At 35.0% G+C, this 23,082-nt stretch overlaps 1 protein-coding gene across 1 annotated transcript in view; it reads right to left on the bottom strand.

The window, feature by feature from the left end:
- Positions 1-7,332: 7,332 nt before the first annotated feature.
- The window catches only part of LOC125668723 (uncharacterized), a 42,271-nt gene continuing 26,521 nt past the window's right edge, over positions 7,333-23,082 (bottom strand). The window contains exons 28-42 of the mRNA XM_056143434.1: positions 22,218-22,565; positions 20,557-20,605; positions 19,831-20,058; positions 18,860-19,069; positions 18,431-18,448; positions 17,368-17,403; positions 16,678-16,730; positions 15,132-15,167; positions 12,886-12,921; positions 12,251-12,303; positions 10,983-11,069; positions 9,795-9,922; positions 9,081-9,282; positions 8,636-8,788; positions 7,333-8,048 (exon numbers count right to left, since the gene is read on the bottom strand). Coding sequence (XP_055999409.1) covers positions 7,853-8,048; positions 8,636-8,788; positions 9,081-9,282; positions 9,795-9,922; positions 10,983-11,069; positions 12,251-12,303; positions 12,886-12,921; positions 15,132-15,167; positions 16,678-16,730; positions 17,368-17,403; positions 18,431-18,448; positions 18,860-19,069; positions 19,831-20,058; positions 20,557-20,605; positions 22,218-22,565 — 1,833 coding nt within the window. The 3' untranslated portion in view covers positions 7,333-7,852. The remainder of the gene's footprint in view (positions 8,049-8,635; positions 8,789-9,080; positions 9,283-9,794; positions 9,923-10,982; positions 11,070-12,250; positions 12,304-12,885; positions 12,922-15,131; positions 15,168-16,677; positions 16,731-17,367; positions 17,404-18,430; positions 18,449-18,859; positions 19,070-19,830; positions 20,059-20,556; positions 20,606-22,217; positions 22,566-23,082) is intronic.

Raw genomic sequence — 23,082 nt, 5'->3', positions numbered from 1 at the left:
CCGTGGATTAAGGGATGATGTACTCTTATCAAACTTAAAAGATAAGTTACAGGAGGATACGTGTATATTGATTTAACAAAAAGTACTTCAAAAGACTATTCTTTAAAAAATCCCCATTTTACTTGGAAGCCCCTGTGTGGCCCGGCCGTGACACACGGGTAATCATCTGAAGAATCTTGAATCTGTTTTAATTATATATGTATAATGAAGCCTTAGTGTCTCCTTCTTCCTCCGACGGGAGGAGGAGAGGAGGGGGTAGAATCCACCACAAGCTCACGAATTTTACAATGTATTACATGGTGGATTACTTTCTTCTTTGCACACACACGTCGCCATCGAATAGGTAAAACAAAATGTATGTTAGAAACATTAATAATAATTCATATAGATCGAGACATTAAAGGTGACATTTTATATGATTAATAAGAAGAGAAATACGGGAGAGTGAGAGACTGTAATGTATAATTTCTATATGATTAATAAGAATAAGAGAAATACGGGAGAGTGAGAGACTGTAATGTATAATTTCTATATAATTAATGAGAAGAAGAGAAATACGGGAGAGTGAGAGACTGTAATGTATAATTTCTCTATACAGTAATACATACGTTACACAGTTCCAATTCACAATCTGACCTTCACTCCTATCGAGTCTCGAATGTACACGAGTAATTTGAATCGCCTAAAACTGGTCAGAATTTACTTTTCTCTTCAAGTGTCAATAAAAATGGACACCTCATCCGGGGGCTTTATCCTCTGGGCCCCCAAGAGGGCATGAAGTTTTCGTATTTTTGATCTCTGAAAGAGATTGCAATGCCGTCTTAGTTAAGCAAACAATAACGTGCAATGCATGATAAAACCACGGATCTCTCGGGATCGTAGCCCCTAGGCCCCCATAACATTAAATTGCACATTCTGACAAAATGACAAAACTTAGACCTCTTCCTGTAATTCCTGATTGGACCAGTTTTGGATGCTTAATTTGACCCCTGTTGACCTTTCTTCTTTCTGTAAACGTAGATATTATTAGCGGGGTGCCCTTCCGTCTTTATGACCAATCTTTAAAGAAATAACAAAGGGACATGCTATACATTTGTACGTTAGAATTCTAGTTCATTATTATCCTTGAGTCAAATGACTCATCAGAAACAGAATAACATAAATATGGCATATACACACATCACTCAGGAGAGTATACATAAATAGAACAAAAGCTAAATTAAGCATCTCTTTTTAAAAATGCTAAATACAAGTATATTTACCTAAATTAATCAATTCTTTGACACCAGTAGATGTATGTATGCACGGGTACTGGAAGTTATTGCAAAAATATAGTACAAGGTGATTTTATGGAAATTTAGTATGAGAGAGAATTTCTACCGTAAAATTTATATGGCCGAGCCATGAATTGGGTATTTTATGTGTGAATGATCGGGGGGAAAAAGAAAGAAAGAAGAAACTATTTAAAACAAACCAAAGAGTCAATAACGTTATATAAGATTACTTATGCTTTTCGTTTCAGCACCAAATTATCTTCCTTTCAAAGAACTAACATTTCTTGTATATTCATACATCATAAATTTTAGAAATTTACATAATCCGGAGACAGAAAGAAATTCCAACGATACATGTATATAAATTATATAACTACCATGGAGGGCGATGATACTCAGTAATACTTAGTGTTATTTCTTCAAACTTCGTCCATCACATGAATTATTTCACGATTATATATATATATATATATATATATATATATATATATATATATATATAGGAACAGAAGGAGATTATTATTGAGTTGATCAGTACATTGATGACTAATAATTTTATACATCATTACTTTCAAACTTCAGTGGATATAAATGTAATAGCTATACCTTAGTTATAAACAGTTTATTTAGTGTATTTCAGTGAAGCATTGAAGTCCTTAGGTTAAAATTTGGTCAATATAGCCAGTTGAAACCTTATGACATTACCTAACCGAGTTCACTAGTATTCGTTATAGTTTATAATGAAATATTTACATGATCACCATTACCATAACTCCTATAAGGAATAGAAAATAAAGTGTGGGCAAACACGGACCCCTGGACACACCAGAGGTAAAAGCAGGTGTCTGGGAGTAGTTCGCACCCCTGTCGACCGGTCACACCCACCGTGAGCCCTATGTCTTGATCTGGTAAACGGAGTAATCCGTAGTCAAAATTAGTGTGCTAAGAACGGCCTAACAAATGATATGAAACACGTCAGGTAGCATTTGACCCAATGATAGGTTGTACTGGCAAACTAGATCATTATAACGCCAATAGAATTTGCGAAATACTGACTTTAAACGAGATTGTTGAAACCCCTGTAACATCAACTTGTTTGTCAGTAGCCTGCCTCGATATTTCTCTCAATATCTGTTCAATTTTAGATAAGTCATAGACCAGTTCAAAGAACGATAACGTTTACTAAACTCTAGACAAGTTCGACATAATCCATTGAAATTACTTTTCCTTTGACATCCTAAGATAAGATAACTCAACGTACAAATGACACGATTGCTCATATAAAACAGAGAGAGGGGGGGGGGGGGGGGGGGGGGGGCATTGCTAGTACTAACTCGCTCTGCTTTAGGGCAATTTCTATTTATTTTTCTTGTGATATCCGGTTTGTCGTAATTAATGAAAAGCGAGGGCATATTTTATGACATTTTTTTTTGGAAATAAACGACCATTATAATCAAGCAATCCAAACAAAAATTCGTCATCATTATAATGTATATTACATATAACGACATTAAATATATACACAGGCCAATATGATTATGTGATTTTGTGAAATTGGATATGACATCAAAGATATGTTTGCCATATATTTATGTTTGACATCAATAATATATACTCCTGTGTTGTCATCATATATTCACATACATGTATAATAGTGTATATATTCATATGGAAATAAATGTTGTAACACAAAAAAAAAAGTTGTGCTCAATATCAGTGTATGAGTTTACTAGATACTGTATGCAAGTATAATCACTTGTACATGACCCAGTTGTTCTGAACGTTTTATGTCTAAAACAGGAAGGTTAGAATAATCATATAAATACAAATAATTGTGCTATATGAATAAGAAATAAAAATAAGTTTTAAAAATGTATATTAAAGGTTTGCTTGAGTCAAAATAAAGTGAAAACACATACAAGCTCAACAAAAAGTTTATCTATCTAACAAATAAGGGCAAATTTACTTGGTTGATGATTAATGAAGACAAACCAGTAATTGTCAAATTGAGTGAATATTTAGTGCAAACTTTCAGAAAAAGAAGTGATGCTTTAAAACTGCAAAAATCATTATAGTTTATTATTCATATGTTGGTATAATACTGATACTGTCCATTTACTTGTGTATATACATGATTAGCAATTCATATATGTATGTACTTGTTTCCCCAACATGCTGCATCCACACGCAGTTTGCAGTCTATGTAACCTGTAGTTAATGTTGTAAACTTTCTTTTTTGAATTTCCTTCTTTATAAACTGTCTTACTGTTATGCCCTTTGGGCCCAAAATTGGAATAAACTTATCTTATCTTATCTTATCATACGACGACAATGCTTTGCAGAAAGTTATATATAAAACCTATCACTGGATCAAATGCTGTTTGACGTGTTTCATACTAATTGTTAGGCCGTTCTTGGCACACTGAATACGGATTATCCCATTTATCTGATAAAGATATAGGACTCACGGCGGATGTGACCGGTCGACAGGAGATTCTTACTCCTCCTAGATCCCACCTCTGGGATGCCCAAGGGTTCGTGTTTGCCCAACTCTTTATTTTGTATTCCATGTGGGATTTATGAGATTGATCACTGTTCATTAAGATATATTTTCTTAAAGTCGATCAGGGCTTTGAGCTTAATTGCGCAGGTGTTCGTGTAAATACAGATTTATCGACTAAAACACATATTCTAATACATATGTACATGTACATACACTTAATAAATAAACATATACCTGCAGTGCACTGAAGAGGAAATGTTTATCATTACCAGGGGCGGATCCAGGAAATGTTTATCATTACCAGGGGCGGATCCAGGAAATGTTTATCATTACAGTCTGTAGTGATATCAACGGCAAAAATAATGTAAATGTAATAGATCTATTCGCTTAAAGTTTCAAGTTTCACAACCCCATATTTCTTGTACTTCACAACAAAGATATTGTATTTCATGATAAAAACAATCATGATCTTTTGAATTAATCCAATATAGAGACGATTGAAAGAACTGTATAGATAGTTTAAAGTACTGTAAGTTGGTTTAATTCCACGTTGTTAAAATTTCACGATTTGTTACAAGGGTACCAATCGCGATGGTTTTATTTTCACGTTATAGGATTATCTACTTTTTAAATTTCGCGCGCTCAGTCTCGGTGATATGTCTACTTTGTCACTGAGATGACCCGCAGTCTGCGACTAATAGTATCAACTGTTAAGTAAAATTCACAAGAAACTTACGTTTTGTGTGGTCATTTAATGGTTTCATTTTCAAGGTAGCCTTTGGAGAGTTAACATGTCTATTTTAAACTGGGTGAAAAACGGAAAGCTTGCGATAAAACCCTCAAATTCTATGTATCAACACGTACAAAATACAATGCCATGCAAACACATTTAAATCATCTATTTTGAACAATTTAATAATGAATTAAGATCAATTATCAGCTCAATTATCCTTAGGCACTAAGTAGGCGCCAATTAAAGGTGTCGGCGACAAGCGTCAAATAACTGGGGTAATAGCGGCAACGATGCCTGGTATATTGCTCCCTATCCAACTTTTGTATCGGGGTCTCACCGATAAATGTCACCCCTCATACAACTTTCCTAACGACTGGGACATATTTCACAGTGAACACCATTGGAGCAATGTAGAAATAATACATACACTGTAGATATATTGAGAAGATCACCGTCCCCCATGTTGAGCGCGTGCGAGACGAGTTGGATTTGCTTTTAAGGCAAATCTTTTGATGTTTAAATAGCTCACGAAGACAAAGCCTTACTTACTATGCTGGAGGAAAAGGGAATTCAAGTGGTGTTCGTCCCCACTGCGTGTACGAACAACCTGCAGCCTCTTGATATTCAGATTAACGGACGATTTAAAACGCATTTAAATCCGAATTACTATGCTGGAGGAAAAGGGAATTCAAGTGGTGTTCGTCCCCACTGCGTGTACGAACAACCTGCAGCCTCTTGATATTCAGATTAACGGACGATTTAAAACGCATTTAAATCCGAATTCCAGACATGCTATGCAAATGAAATAAAAACTTCTCTAGAAAAAGGTGTCGACATTGAGGATGTTGAAATCGACTTGCGGTTGTCGAAATAAAACCGACCCACGCTAAATGGCTTGTGAGAGCCATTGATATACTGGGTCAAGACAAGGAAGTAATAACAAGGGCTTTTGATAAGGCCCGTATATTATTCGATGCAACCTGCAGTGTAAAAGCAGTTAAGAGTATACAAGTACATGTATACTAAAATGTCATATTGTGTGTATGCATTCATATGTTAAATGATGTAACTATTCAATACTTTTCCCAAGCTGATCATAGTATCCCGTTCACAAAAAATAAAAGTTATCTCTCTTTGTTTTTAATTATAGCCGCATTCAAATATTTTTACTTCATTATTCACTATGGGTTTAATTTCGCGAAGAAAAGATAAATCGTGAACATAGTGAAATTAAAACCATCGTAATTATTTCCCAATCTACAGTATGTGCTTTTTTTTTTTATCACTAAAGAGCCTAGTATATAAAGTTTATATATCATTTTTCACAATACACTCAGGACAAACAAGTGGTCTAACGTTTGCCACGGTACACGTTTTGCAATAAATCCATTTAAAATCTTGCAATTTGAAATTACTGGGAATAAATGAGAAACGAATGGACTACCATGGCTGTGTCTTTTTATGTTTTTAAACACAACTGTACTTAGTCTGGTAAACACAATTCAGATCGGAAGAAATACAATTCCAGCCGGAAAGGTTGGGGTATCTGACCTTGTAGTTAGACTAATCATCGATTCCAATTAAGAAGGGTTAAACAATTAAGAAGGGTTAAACAATTAAGAAGCAAAAAGTGAAAGACAATGGGGATGAATGGAAAGAGAGACAAGAGGATAAAGGCAGGGAAAGATTTTGGTTTACCGAGAGCAATGGCGACATCAGGAGGAGGATCACAAAACACCAAGAGCGGACAAACAAGGCAAGGAAGCATATGGGAAACTGGGGTAAGTATGAAGTGCAGCTAATATTGGACTTCGAGTGAAGGTCAAGCTATTCCAGTCACTAGTGAGGTTAGTGCTGATATATAGTAGCGAAACTTGGAAGGTAACAAAGACAGTGATGAAACTAGATGAATTTCAGTCCAGATGCTTGCAGATGATCCTGGTGAAAAGGTGGCAGCAGATGGTAAGAAACGGGGAAGTGGCAGACAGGTCGGACATTAATGCAGTAAGCACCGAGCTGAGGAGACGGAACTGGATAGGATACGTACTACGGAAGGGAAGGTGGCAACGACCGTGAGGCGGCGTTAGGTTGGACACCAAACGGGAAAAGGGCATGAGGGAGACCGAAAACAACCTGGAAAGGGACAGTAGAAGCAGAAAGGATAGAGAAGCTGGAATGAGGTCAAGATAGTAGCACGTGACAGCGTGGTTTGGAGAGAGAGAAAGCATGTCGCGGCCTTCTGCGTGCAGAGAACTTGCTAGGCAAGTGGTTAAACAAAATCGTCGGTTCAAAGCAATCGTGAAAATGGAATGGACCATGTTTTGTTTATAAAGAGCTGCAAACAGAAGATAAGGGTATGTCTCCAATTAATGTTGACCCATATGAGTTCGTAGATATCTACTGCTGAGTTTCTTCATCGAGGGGTGAAACAATAGAACACCAAAGAAAATGAACACATTGTGCGCAATTTGCATCTACAGCCTCTGACCATGCCGATTTCCCGTATTTAACAATTTAGTATGTGAAATCAAGAATGGAATTGGAAAACTACGGAAGCTGGTAGGTGCTATGACGAAGAATTAAATATTGATTTAACTAGCACCTGCCGCTTATCGTATGGCGACCGCCACTTGTTTAACTGCGGTCACCACTTAATACCTACCGGACGCTACTTAATTCATCTAACGCACATCCCATAATATCTGGTGGCCGCCATCTAATTTATCTGGAGGCCGCCATTAATTTAATTCTCTACCCTAGTAGCTACACCGGCTTCGGTATGAAGGAAACAATCAATAATACTCAAACAAAAGAAACAACCCTTTAATCTCCTCCATTTATTCATTTTATCAGAATATATCACAGACATCAGCTACATCACTTACATGACCTTAATTCGTAAAGTACGATTTTCTCTTTTATCACATGATAAAAAAACCCTCTTTATAAAAATAAATCATCACAAGTTGTATAGATCTAAGAAAATAAACATTACATCAATCTGTTTAATTCTTAAGATAAATGTCATTGATATGGAAAAAAGACACACACAAAAATGTCAATAAATAAAATATAAAACGTCTGCGTAGGACGGGAAGAAATGTTGGCAAAATAACGACATCACTACATGATGAATTTAAATGAAGTCAATGTGAGACCTTCAAGATATTTACTGACAAAATATTTCAATTTACTTCGACTAGACAAGTACCAACTGTGTGTATTTCCTTACTTTGTTCATATGAAGAACACACTAATATTCAAACAGAACACCACAAACTAGTCTTAAGTGGAACGTAATAAATCTGGCTAGCCAGTCTGGAGATTCTACCCAATGGAATATTAAGTCCACTGATTGACAAACGGTGTGTACTCCACACAGTACGTGGGCTTTTTGGACCGGATTGCCAGGTCCGTATGTTGTCGATACACTTTCTCTCCCATCGTGGGGAATCGCTCCGCTAGCAGGTGCTCTTCTAGAGGTGTTGGTAACGGCATAGCAGGTTTGCGTTTCTGTTTACTGACTAAAATGTATCGCCTGGAATTATAAATAAATGTGAAAAGTTAAAGCATGTTGTGCATTCACGCTTATTAGCATAATGTTGAAAGTTATATTTGTTTTAGATTTATTGATTTGTGAACATGTTCAAACAATATTATCTCTAAACAAACCAATGTACCATTCACGGTGAAAAGACAAAGTATAAGAGAATGGGCTTTATTAATTCACACCATGAAATTGGAATTTCTAGGATCAAATTGTAAGCCCTTTAAATAACATGTCTAGTTTGTGCCCAAGACGATGCATTTTGATGTAATTAGGAAAACCAAGAAACTTTTTAAAATGTAATCACTGTTGATGTTACAATTCGATGATATTTTCTTATCTAAACAGTTTCACATTGAAGGAATAATGAATATGATTAAGATTGCGAATAGACGAAAAATAAATTAGCAAGGTATAGATTAACATGTTGAAGAGATATATACATGTAATATAGCATTGTATAAATTCCCCTTGTAAAGAAATTTTTCATCACAGAATACAAGTTTCTAGCTTCACATTGCAAAGAAATACAGAATACGACAGAGCACTATAGATCAACATTGTAAAGAGAAACTTACGTGCACTTGCTAGGAATGGATTTTGTTGAGGGTGGTCTGAGAGAATTCGGGTTTCTAGGATCAATCATGCGTGGCGATATAGATGGTTCTGATGACTGTCTACTGGGGGGTCTTGAAAATGACATCTCAGATCCACCTTGTCGTATTTTATGTCTGAAATATATTTCAAATTTTGTTTTATCGTCAGTCAATAACTTAGAAACAAGCCTTGTGATAACATCCAGGAATACCTGTAATTCAATATACGTGTGCTGATGACTGTTATATCCTCGCGCCTGTTGTATGCAAGATAGTACTTAGCTTCAAAACAGAGCATATAATAATATGGATATATAATAATATGGATCTGATATATAAAAATCATTGAAAATTGCGCAAATCTCTCTCTCTCTCTCTCTCTCTCTCTCTACGAAATTCACACTTCATTATTTCGTTTTATGCTCACCTGAAAGGTTTTTCTACTTTGAGAGCCGTTTTGTCTGTCTGTTGTTTCTGAAGATTGGCTGCCGCCGTTTTGGGTCGCCTCGGAAGCTGAACTGTGGGTTTTGCAGTGTTAAGGAGAGGCATATAGGACATCGATGTGTTGGCCCTTTCCACTTGAGATAATGCAAAGAAAGAGGCAACGGTTTCCGAACGTAGTCCTATGGCTGTAAGAGATAATAAAAAGTATCAATATCTGATAGGGCCAACGGGAGCCATGTATAATGGTGGAATAACGACATCGAAATTTAGGAAAAATTTTTGTTATCTTTTATTTGTTTAAGTTTTCATTCATATTAAGACATCGTCATCTGTAGGTGAAGTGCCATAAATGTAGACCGATTCATGACTCTAGACCGTATTTGCATGTACTGTATAAGGGTTCCTTCTCCTGCAAATACCTGTTACGACGCGGGATAATGGTTTGAAAAGTATCGTCCGAAAGACCTGCGATTCTCGCTTCTATATGCCAAATATTTGGTGAAGGCGCCCTATTTCAAAGACTTCGGTTTGACGCGGCCAAGGCACAAGTTGAGTTTGAATTTACACTCGGAAGGTCACGAGCCTGGGCCACGGCAATCCGTTTAAGGGGGTAAATGAAATAATCAGTTATACTAGTGATAGCGATAACGAATAAGAGAGAGGTGGTCTCGGATAGATTTAAAAATGAGGTACGTACCAGACTGCGCATCCGCATCCTTCTGCTGAAGTTTCTGCCTTTTCTCCTCCAACTGATCCTCCCAAGCCTGTCTCTTCTGTGCTGCGCTCTTTGATCGTAGCGCCTTCTTCATTCTTAACAACATGTGTCTGAAAATGTAACATGTAGAAGACACTGACTAGTTGTGCAATGTGTAAAGTTGATTGGAAACAAATCTGTGTGACATGAATGCTGATATCAAATATAGTTTGGTCATTGCGATGTGATCGTGTGGTTCATATATGAAAGGTGAAAATAACGAACAGTGATCAATCTCATAATTCCTATAAGCAATACAAAATAGAGAGTTGGGTAAACTCGGGTCCCTGATATACAGAGGTGGGATCAGGTGCCTTAGGAAGAGTAAGCATCCCCTGTCGACCGGTCACACCCGCCGTGAGCCCCACATCTTGATCAGGGAAGTATATATATGCTTCAACCCCGTGGCTGCCACAAGAGTTACAAATCGATTGCGGTGTTTCAAAAAATAAAGTAGCTTCTTGAGTTGTGATGGAAATTTAAACTTTAAATGTACAATAAAGATCAATTTTGCACCATTGTCATTAATATGCAGGTGTGCATGCCGCAGCACATTCTGTGTACACCTATACAAGATACTTGATAACACTCTTGTTGGCGGAACTTGTGTAAAGCCTTCAAAGTTAATGGAAAGAAATCTAAATGTATTGATTTCTTCTGCAAAGATTTTCCGCAGAATTAATCCTCCCAAAGATCTCTATCTCCTTGTATCGACGTAAATTCAACCTGGATGCTTAAGTTGTCAAGACCAAAAGTCACAACAAAGAAATCATTACACGTTCTGTACTGCAAGTGGCACTCCAGCTAATGGCTTACAACAATGCATTTTCGGGAGATCAATTAATGTAAGAAACCAACACTTCTTTTTAGGAAACAAAGGTGCATATATGGTGAACTGAAATAAAGAAGAGCGCATGCATGCTCTCGTGGACTTGTCATGTGGGCATTTTCAAAATCGTGCACATGTTTGATAAACTACACAGCCATTCGAACAGAGCAGCAGGTCCTTACATTCCTCTCACTTTAAAAACTACGGATGAAAGTAGCAAACAGTATACGTTGTCACTGATAACAGTAACCGTCCGACAGAAATACGATTTTATCATAAATCATTGTCGTTCCTCCATTTACCTCTCTATTGCTCTTTCCTGCCAATTGTCTTCAAAATTGTTTCCATCATTTTTGTATAGCAGTTTATTCTTGTCTGTACACGGGACTCTGAAATAAAAACAAAACTTCCAAAACAATTTCAAAATATTTTTTAAAAAGGTATCGCACTGTTTTATAATTCATATGTGAGAGGACTGGGGAGGTGAACATAACGTATGTCACGCTCTCTTACCCGTGGAGACTTTTAAGGTTGATCGATCCTCATGTGATGTCATAGTTTTTGCAAAAATCTTAATAATTCAAACTTTGAGCATGATAGAAATATATCTTTCTAAGGAATTTCAATCACTGGATATAATAAAAAATCTGGTAAACTATTAATTCTGAAAAAGTTTATATTTTCCATAGATAATCAATTATTTATGACTAAAAAAATGTTGCCAAGGGCAATAACTCCTATGCTGGAATTTCCTCTACTGGATGTCTATTATACATTGGTTTCTCTAATATCCACAGTTAATCTATACATATTTATGAATTAGCAGTTTTTTTTTAAAACTGTTGATAACTAAATTTTGTCATTTCAACAAGTTCTTATCTATTTTTATTATTCTGTTTTACGAAAATGTGTGATTTTCTGATGTTGATGTATACTTCTGTTTTTGTATGTTTGACATCTTTAAAAAGGTGGCAACATATACATTTTCTTTGGTTATTGATTAAATTAAACTACATATATTGAGTGGAAATTAATAAAGTTTTTCCACTTTTAACCATTAATATTGATAAGTTACATGAGGATGGAGCTACCTTAAGTTAATTATGACACAACCTCTTAATCGTGAAGACTACGAATGTAAATATATTGTATAATACGCCCTTTTACCCGTGGAGACTTGGAAGTTAAACATGATGACACGCCCTCTTACGCGGTGAGACCAGTCTTACATGTGGGGACTAGGAAATTAAATATGGCACATCTTAATCGTGGAGACTACGAAAGTAAATATATTGCATGATACACCCTCTTACCAGTGGAGACAAAGAATGTAAATAAATGCCACACACTCTTACCCGTGGTGACTACGAATTTAAATATGATGACACGCACACTTACCCGTGGAGACTGGCAAGCTAAACATGATGACACACCCTCTTACCCGTGGTGACTAGACAGTTAAACATGATGACACACCCTCTTACCCATAGGTACTAGAAAGTTAAATATAATGAAACGCCCACTTACTCGTGGAGTCTAGGAATTTAAACATGATGACACGCCCACTTACCCGTGGATATTGTTATATCGCTCAAGTGCATCTTCAAACGCATTCTGTAAATCCTACAACATAGCGTGTAAACATTCGTGTTACTGTAGTATGAAATACCAATTATTGCAACTTCAAAGGTGAACAATTCAAACGATGCAATCAGAAAAATGTTCCATATTTTTGTAAAGAAAAGAATATGGCAAATTGAAAATTCCCTTGCATTTATTATTATAATGATTGTAAACATCATTTCTTGAGTTTTGATTTTCTAGTTGTTGTTAAAGTCTTAGGTGTTAGTATTTGCCTTAAAAAGTTTGTATTAATGCTACATATAGTTATAATGCACGATAGTGCAGACATTTGATATATTTCACAATCTATAAGTTATTTATCTAGCCATGCAGATACACGTTATCATACGAATTACATGCGCTGTTACAAACCAATACTATGCATCAAATATAACCTGCTCGCAAGAAAAAACCCAAACATCTATAATTAAAATCCAAGCAAAAACATTTTCCATCCAGCCCATAAGCAATGTTATCGTACATTCAGCGCAATATTCTGTAAAACAATGTGTACAAGTAGATATTTCTGAACACGACACAAACCAACGTCACTGTATCCTCAGAGCAACTGTGCTTACTTACTTCTAAATTGTCCGGAAGTTCCAAAATAAGTTCTAGCTGCAAATGAGGCATTACTTTAACTTTATTGTACGTGTTCTGTATCTATTCACATACTATCACCACATTCACATTCAGATGGTTTCACATTACATGACCATCCATGGCGAACACACGTAGATCAAAAATTAAAATATCCATGAACCCTGTCGGTATAGCCACATGCAGAGTGAATTGATTATGACAGTTTTGCAATATCATAAACCGTCGTCAGCCATTTATTTCTCTGATGCACTAATCCCTCTGTTTGAAAAAGTCCGACACATTTTAAAACCTTCTGTTTGATCATCGATTACGGACGAGGAACTTGATGCCTGTGTTTCAAAATTTACTTTTAAATCAGATCGATCAATATCGGTAGAAATATAGCACTTGTGTTTCCCCCCAATCAATATATCGCACAGAAAGGGGATATCCAATAGGCACCGTTTATCCAAAATATTTAACCTCAACAGTTTCACTGAATTTGAAATCGAGTGTCACACTCCTTGTGAAGTCGGCTTCACTCTAATGCATGTGCACCTCACTCCGGAGAAATCACGGCTAGTTTATTCTCTTTTCGTATATATCAGATTTCAATAAAAGGTTTATCAATGCAGAAATTTGAATCTATAAATTAGACTTTAGAATTCAGTATACAGTGAAGGGTCTCTGAAAGAAGCTATTACTTATTCCGTTAGTGATCCGTGGCGATTTAAATTGCTATTTGATTCAGATAACTTTCCTCCTGCATAGAAAAGCAGTTAACATGACGGTGTGTCTGTCGGCTATCAATTAAATGCAATCAATGCATTAGAAATATGCATTAAGTTCTTTAATGAATCCACCAAAAATTATGTTAATCTTGTTAATCCTTGTATCAATACACCTCTAAATCGAAAACTGACCACAACGTCGGGGGCAATAAGGATTTCATGTTTGTTTCTCACATACAATAACGCCAGCTTATAGAGGCGATATGAACCCCCCCCCCCCCCCCCCAAAAACAAAAAAACAAAAAACAAACGAACGATACAACTATAGCACATGTCTGTAACCTTATGAAGAAGGTTTTTATCGTCTATTTATGCTGATTGATTTTGTAAATACCAGTTATGGAAGGTAAACCCTCTCAATTTTCAGATGTATTTAATGTTTTGACGTAGAAGTAGATTTAGATCAAGGCATCCCATTAAGCATTTCTGGATGATTTGAAAACTTGCAAGAAATAGCAAATGAGTTATGTTATGTACAATGTTCACGAATTCGTGTTCTTCACGGTGTACAGAGCTTTGTACACGTGAATAATTCAACCAGTCACTCTCCCGACTTCTTCAGCACTTCTTATGTCATCGACACGGGTAATAAGTTAATGTGGGTTTAAAAAAGGTTTAATCCGGTAATTAAAATACATTTTATCAAATATAATCCCTTTGAATTGGTTTAAAATTTCTTAAAATTAAGAGACATCTGTAGAATGGTAAACACTCATTAATAATCTGTTGATAATGCACTTGTAAAGTTTCTAGCATTTTTAGAGAGAGAGAGAGAGAGAGAGAGAGAGAGAGAGAGAGAGAGAGAGAGTTTGAGTTTTAAAAAGAATTGTCTTTCATGCATGGACTTGATATATATATATATATATATAAAATAAAATAAAATTGCAGCTGAGCTATGGTAAGCGTATGATTGAAAACAATTCAATCCATTACTGAATTCCGCGGTCCTCATACTTTTTTGTACCTGTCTTCAAAATACATAAATATTCAAATGTTTTATTATTATTTCATACCTATCAATAACGCCTCTATCTATATGTACATATTCAGTAAAGTTCCTCTCTATATTAAAAAAAAATATATATATGAAATAAACCAATCATTATGGATTTTCTTTACAAAAGCTAAAATCCAATTAGCTCTTGCCAGCAATTACGACGGTAATTTTTGATAAATTTTCAAATGCAATTGTTAATGTAAATACAACAATGCCCTTTTACTTATTGAGAATGCGGGAATTCAAAATGCGGACTATAAAGGTCGTCAATAATTGTGCTGTCTACTACTACAGCTTTACAATACGTGATCGATCTACACACTACCTGCTTTCAACATGAAATATGTGTGTTTTCAATTTTCCATTACAAGCATGCAGTAATAAATAATCTGTATATAATAAAGACTACTAAATATATGCGTTTTACCAGTACGCAAGACTGTTTTACTAGCACATACCGCTATGTTGACTTCTTCCGCTCCTGATTCTGGAGACTAATAGATATGTAGGTATATTGTAATTATAACTTTCATGATTCTATGAATATAACCATCTATTCTCTTTTCCTATCTATACAACTAAACGTAAAATTTATGCGCGCCCTATTTATACGCAAAATTAAACCACTAACTCTTTCTAAACAAATGTAGTTCAAAATACTCCGAAACGAAAATACGCGTATCACATATCGACTACTGACAAGTTCAGGCTTTAGCTACTTGCTGTAGCTAACTGAGAAATACATTGTTGTACTTCGAGTTGAACTAAAGCATCGTATGGATCTAATTAGAATTAGATCCTTTGATTCGCTCTCCTACTATCTCTACACAGGTGATAGTAGGTGAGTCAATCAAATGATCTAATTTTAATTAGATTGAGCATCGCATTGACCGAGAATGTATCCATAATTGTTTAATTACATGATTGAATAATTCAAAACATCTAAACCGGCCACTAGAACTTCGTCCGCTACTAATGTGTACAGCTCGAGTGAAAGACAAAATAAAAAAGTGACTAGATACCTAAGTTAACATTAAACGCAAGCTCCGGTCAGCTCAGTATATTCCGTTACGCTACAACTCCAATATCATTATAGTCCCGGAGAATTGACACTGCACGGAGTTTGCATTAAACGAACAAACTTAATAACCAATCCTATCAATTCCGGAATTCCCAATTTATTTTTGTCCGATGTTGGAATATCAAATATCAAATGTTATATTCACTTCGAAGGCACATGGAGGTGAGTATCTCGTTTTATTATATAGCTAATAAATAGTCTATTATAAAATCTGCGTAAAATCTAGAGAATGTTAGCGTTCAATATCCTGAGACTTTATTGAACGCTAACTTTCCATTGCGTAAATTGTATGCGCCCAAAACATTCCGAGTATGAGCGTTCAATATTGACGTTACCGTAACGACGTATTTAAAAATAAGCCAAAATAGCAGACGACGGTCCTCTGAATCTGACAGAGCCGGTATTTAATAGTTACTTAAGCAAAATGTTTTACTGTACATAAATTATGATGTCCCCATTTACAAAATCAGTTTGCTTCATGCATTAATGACGGGTTAAATATTGAACAGTTAAGAAATGCATGCTGTTATTGCACACCTTCACCTTAGATGCCAATATTGGATTACTTCTCGTCTATTTTGGAGTATTTTGAGTGAAAAGGGATATGATTTAACAACTAAATACTTTAGCTATATAATAAAAGGGTTATTGAACTTATATAGGTGAATATTGGCACTCGTTGGCTGTCAAAATGCACTCGCAAGCTCGTGCATTTTAACAGCCAACTCGTGCCAATATTCACCAATATAAGTTCAATAACCCTATAATATTGTTCTAGTATGTTGGATTGAGCTCAGCCAGTCGGAAACCTCGTATTCATTTATACACAAGATAATGTTTGATATTGTAAGAGACGACAAAAATGGGGCTTTTGAGAGTTAGCATATATAATCATATAAAGAAAAACTGCACCGAATATTTACCTCGGCCTGGAAGCGGACATGGGCTGTTTTTGGTCGAACAACGTCTTCCTGAGCTGAGGAAGGGAAACAAAATACAACAATTATACTGGATTCAAATACACACTCTTATACAGTTCTAACATTTTATGTACAGTGGTTTTCATTGAATATGCGATATCAGTAAATTCATAAATTAAATCGTGGGCAATCTATTGTAAGAAAAAAATCATGCATATTCACTAAGACTTTTAAAAATATCTATTGCATAGTCATGCTTTAGTGGTATCATAAAAAGCATGTCCTTTACGGGAACTATTTCATGCCTACCTAAGTGTAAATTTACATTTTTTTTCATTGATTAACAGTTCCGTTATTTCATAAATGATTATATCTGAATAAAACTACAAAAAAGTTTAAATATCAAATGATACGTCGTCAAGTCGTGTTTTTTTCCAGACGTATTTCAGTTATTACTTAACCTTAGATATATTGATTTGCATATAATGCATATTCATAATACAGTGTTGTGTTTGTGTCCAACATATATACTGCACATACCAAATTTTGCATACAACATGTGACAAACCAATACCAAACGTGCCTATTGAAATCTACATAGATGGTGTGTGCACGTGAATTAAATGTATTTGCTTATCCACGCTCCCTCTACACACAATATATATTTTCCATCTCCTTTCGTAATCAACTCACTATAATGTTTTACATTTGCCGAAAAATGCAGTTTTCCTGTTAACAAACCAATAACAAGTCACTTGTAAATCAGCGTCAATGCAGCAATCTTTTACATAGCAAATGAAATCATTTTAAGTTGTTTGAATCATTTCAAATTCCACAACTTCTAACAGTCTGTTCGCATTCATTTGGTTTTTAACATTAACATTTATTTGTTTACGTTCGATCATTGTACTTTATTTACATGTAACAAATCAATTATTCAATGAAAGGTGATAACAAACAGTGATCAATTTCATAACTCCTATCACCAATACAAATTAGAGAGTTGGATAGACACGGACCCCCTGGACACACCAGATGTGGGATCAGGTGCCTAGGAGGAGTAAGCATCCCCTGTCGACCGGTTACACCCGTCGTGAGCCCTATATCTTGATCAGGCAAACGGATTTATCCGTTGTCAAAATCAGTGTGCCAAAAACGGTCTAACAATCGGTATGAAACACGTCAGACAGCAATATCACATTTCGGGTTTGTGGTAACACAAGCTAACAATCTTAACACTGTCTTTCATCATTCACTTCTAATAACGTCCATGTTTATCAGAATTAGAGCTTTTTCATGCTACCAATTTCCAAACACTGAAGTACAGACCATTAAACAATCTACCTTTTTATTATACAGATATTCAAAGAAATTCACCAGTGATGAATCTCGTGATTCACAAGTGAAGGGCAAGTTAGAATTTGGAAGAGGCCAGGGCAAGTTTCACAAAACATTAGTACTATCCAAAGATGGATCTTGCATCCATCTGACAATACAAGTTTCACAATCCCATCGAACTTTTAAGTAATCGTGGGGTTGTTTGTAAAATACAACATGACAAGTTTTATGAATCAGCTGCGGTCAGACTTTATACAGAATCTATTGTACACGTAAAATAGTATTGTGAAACTGGTACGGCGATTTCAAGGGGCGAATTGAGGCTAAATGTGAATATTCAGCTTTCTAGTGTCCGAATGCTTACTGAAACATTTGGTACGCAGTTGTTGTTAATCAAATATATTGCTTAGTGTCTTACCAAGAAGGTCTAGGAACACTACCAGAAAAAAAGCTTAGATGAAATACATTCCGTGAAATAAAGTGACAAAAATATATAAAGAAGAGATAAGCTAACAGAGGAAACTACGACTTTCATCACCTTCAACACTGACCAGCATAGACGAGAGATAAACGGAAATAAGAAACGAATCTGAATGAAGGCAATATGTTAAACAGTTTTAACTTCTCAATTTCAGTATCATCTGCAATATATTACTTGTTCGAACATTCTTTACGTCATTACCAGCAGTTAAGATAGTATTTGTGTTAACAAAGAGGCATTTATAAGTATCATTCTATGACGTGTAATTATATTCCTAATTCTGAGACATGCTTCCTCAGAAATAAATTTCTGATTTTGAAATTACTTTAATTTATTAAGTATTGTGAGAAATGATTGCGTTCTTACTTTCTGCAGGCTTTGGTCTGTGGAAGGACGAGTTGGGTCTCTGATGAACATATTTAATCTCCTCTTTTGTCAACAGGGATCTCTCTTTCCTGCTTTTATAGTGTTTCCTATGTCTGTGCTGATCTCCCAGTTCATCGTCCGCCTCGTGTCCACTCCAATGTGAACGGTCCTCCGTCATCTCGGAAATTGGAGAAGCTAACCTTGTGCGATCTGAACAACGGGGACGGTAAATAAAATTACATTCATCAAATCAAAGATCCATTAAATCATATTTCTGTAATTTGCATGCATATGTATAGATTATTCTGGAAATTAGATAACGTGTCGATATAAATTTTTATATCTATTAGTACAAGTAGTATTTTATTCAATTCATTAAAAAGTAATTATTTGTTTTATTTGTTTGATTTTCTTCAAGTTACAAAGTTAATGTAAACGTCAATAATTCAGATTCATAATATTACTATTAAGATGATTATATATATATGACACAAAAGCTTTGTTAGAACAATTGGATAATACACATGTGAACATATGACTAGAAGAGGTAGTGCAAACATATTACATTTGTCAGGATTGGAAAGATTTTAAAGTGTTAAATGTGCAAAGTCGTTGGCTCTGAAAATGAATACAGCTGTTTGGTAAAAGAGAAATTAAAGTATAACAAAACAAATTTCTCGTTCATAATATTGTATGGAATGCATTGATAAATAAGCAAATGCAGAGGAGTTTTAAAATGTTCGTCGAGTTTTAAAAGTATAATGCCTTAAATTTCAAATGCATATCGGTTTCTTTATATTCCAATTTCTTGTTATCTGTAAGACATAGTATCAAACAGTTAGAGTATTTAAAAAAAAAAGATTAATAAAAACAAACTGGTTATTGCAAGACCATGTTGTTAAATTCTAAAGCAAATACATGGAGTGAGAAACATGGAAGGAAACAGAACAAGGCGGTAAGCGATAAATTACATGTATCCAATTTTCCGTCACTTTCTTTGGGAAGATCAACCCTGATCAATTTTGGGGCCCCTTTACGGGAATCTGAGAGTTTCTTAAGGGCTGCTGTGGGGGTTTCGGAGCGGGGCCTTTCTGGGATATCGTTTTGTACACTCCATTGTCTCTGTACAGCTGTTTCTATGTCTGGAGTGCGGGTCTCTCGATCGACCTCCTCTACTCCCTTTAGTGGAGAAATACGGCCTGCCAAATTGGTAAGCAGTTTAATTTCATGCAAACTACATTCTGTATTTATTACATGCGATATATCATGCAACTATCTATTACACAAATTCCATGCTTTGTGAAGAAATGTAAAATACGTTAATGCGCGAGATAAATGATGGATTTTCACTCTATCAATGACAACAATGGCGAAATTCCTTTTAACAAAATATTTTCAATCAAAATTTAATAAAAATCTTAATATTGTTTACATAATATATCTATTACATTTTAGTTAAAAAAAAAAAATTGAAAACGTAAACGTTTCCCCGGCATCATTGTTCTTATCTCAAACAGGAAGCCTTTGTAAGTTTGTTTTCTGATATATCCTTTTCTCTTCAATAGCCAGTGATTCCTAGCAGCAACTTAATTGTTGTCATTACCGGTTCTTATCATACAAATCACAAAACACACACTGCCCCGTGTGATGTCTACCAATCTTTTCTTTTTCATAAAAATAAATCACTTGCTTCGTACCTTGTCTCGAGTGAAGTTCTCTTCTCATTTCATCCGGAGGCCTGTCGATCTAAAAGGAGAGTAAAATCTGAGTAATTACACGTTCTATCCAACTTGTTTTTTTAATACTCAGTGTGCACCAATGTTCAACAAAGCAGGCACGAGTTTTTGGAAAGTAATCATTGATTCATTTCAATTGAATTATTAAATATCATCATTATGTCATTGCAAATTATCTATAGCATGTTCATTGTCCTACGATTAACATGAATGTATCTATTGACACTTTGCTTTTTTATGGATACAGACATTCTTTATTAAAACGATCTGTGGAAACAAGACACCAACGTACAATTTCCTGCAAAGCATGCTACACATATCTCTAACTCTGTCATTATCTGTCGTCATGAAATGTAAAATTTCCTATTTTCTCCATGAATTACCATGATACTGTCATTTTCACTTCATTAGGAATACTTACAGTTACTCGAAGACATATTTTTGGCATTTTTATATCCCAAAGTTACACTAAGCATGAAATGAAATTAAACATCTAACAACCAAACATACGCATTCACCTCGCACCGTTCTCTACAGAACCGTCAAGCGAACTGATTTAATTGAAACCTCTGTAAACTCCCTTCAAAAATCTTACTAATCCATTCCACCAATATTTAAATAATTAGAAATCTGAAGAAAACCTGTAATTTAAAAGGAATGACAGAGTTCTTTCATAAATGTGGTTTGTGGGTTTTAAGCGATGTTTGCTATCGTGCTTACTTCAGCTATTTAAATCACCATTTGTCAAAAGTCATTTGTTCATTCCGCACGGCATCTTATCGGCAGAAGGTAAATAATCTTTATAATTAATTACCACTGTATGTGATAGATTTCCGAAATAATTATAGTTTCTTTTCACGACTGTGCATTTTGATATTTCATGTCTGTAGAAAATAATTTTGGTGCATATAATAGATATTGGAAAATGTTCTCTTTGTAACAAACATTTAAAATATGTGAATATAATCATTTTAAATCACGTAATGTGTGAAGCGCATCATTAAATATAATCATTTTATATCACGTAATGTGTGAAGCGCATCATTAAATATAATCATTTTAAATCACGTAATATGTGAAGTGCATCATTAAATATAATCATTTTATATCACGTAATGTGTGAAGTGCATCATTAAATATAATCATTTTAAATCACGTAATATGTGAAGTGCATCATTAAATATAATCATTTTAAATCACGTAATATGTGAAGTGCATCATTAAATATAATCATTTTAAATCACGTAATATGTGAAGTGCATCATTAAATATAATGCATTGTCCATGTATTCATCATTCACTCCGTCATCCACATCCAATTCCAAAAACCAATTAATACATAACTAAAAGTGAAAATGCATTTAACGTTTAGAGATAAACAGCAACTTATAATTACTAACAAAGAATTGAATAGACAATGGATAAAAACCATTGCATTTTACCCAAAACTACAAATCTAACTTACATCCTTTATATATTGATTCATCCTTCTGTACAAAATTTACAATTTAGGTTGCAATAAGCATTAAACGCTTAAAGAATTGTGTATGATTGACAATTGTAAAAATAAACGCAATCGATTTGAATTTGTATATTTAATTTCAGTTTCAAGCAACACTCACCTCTGTTGGGAACTCCAGCCTGCCTCCCGGAGTGGGAGTCGATGGAACCTGCAAATGACCATTGTTTTCGGGTGGTAATGGAGTTGCTCCCCGTGAGATTGGAGTGGGAGGAGGTTTGATAATTCTGGGTCCTGGCGTCCCCGCGCCTCCCCGCTTGATTTGTGGAAGATCGAGTTTGGTCCCCATTAAACTGGTTCCACTGACCCCTGTTTCTCGTGGATTCCACTGTTCATCCTGAAAGCTGTCCAGATCCGGCTGTTCATACTGAACTAATGGATAGTCCTCCTTCTCTTCACCACCGTCATTCTCCTTGTTCTCCTCCTGCGGGGGCTTTTTATTTAACTGTTGCTACAAATTAGTTTTGTTTTAATTATTCGCGCTGGAAAATAGAGTTAAAAAGTATAGATATTTACGTATCAATTTCAAAAGATCTGCGTGTATCAATGAGAAATTAGTATCTACTCTTTCTGTTAAGTCATAAACAGACAAATCTACATGTACTGTACGTGGTCATAAATCTGTCATTTCATTTTTTTCCCTGTATATTTCATACTTTCTTCCTTCAAATTATTTCAATATCTGAATGAATTACAATGATAAATGTAAATTATGAAATACACACTTCGCATAACAAACTATCTGGCCATTTGTTCTTGACATAATGAGATTTAATCCACAAAGTACATATCTAGGACACTAAATGCCAATCAGAAAACATAAAATGAAACTTCGTTATTTTCAGTAAATAGTCACATTTCTGAATTCAACAGTATTTTGTAAAATAAAAATTGAACCAGAGATGATTTCATTACATGCGTTTGAAAAATTAATTGTCTTTTCCAATAAAATAATTGTTGTCCAATCC

This window comes from Ostrea edulis, chromosome 7, assembly GCF_947568905.1.
Source record: "Ostrea edulis chromosome 7, xbOstEdul1.1, whole genome shotgun sequence".
Classification (NCBI taxonomy): domain Eukaryota; kingdom Metazoa; phylum Mollusca; class Bivalvia; order Ostreida; family Ostreidae; genus Ostrea; species Ostrea edulis.
Note: the sequence above shows the minus strand (reverse complement) of the source record. Positions and strands in the feature narration are given on the sequence as shown.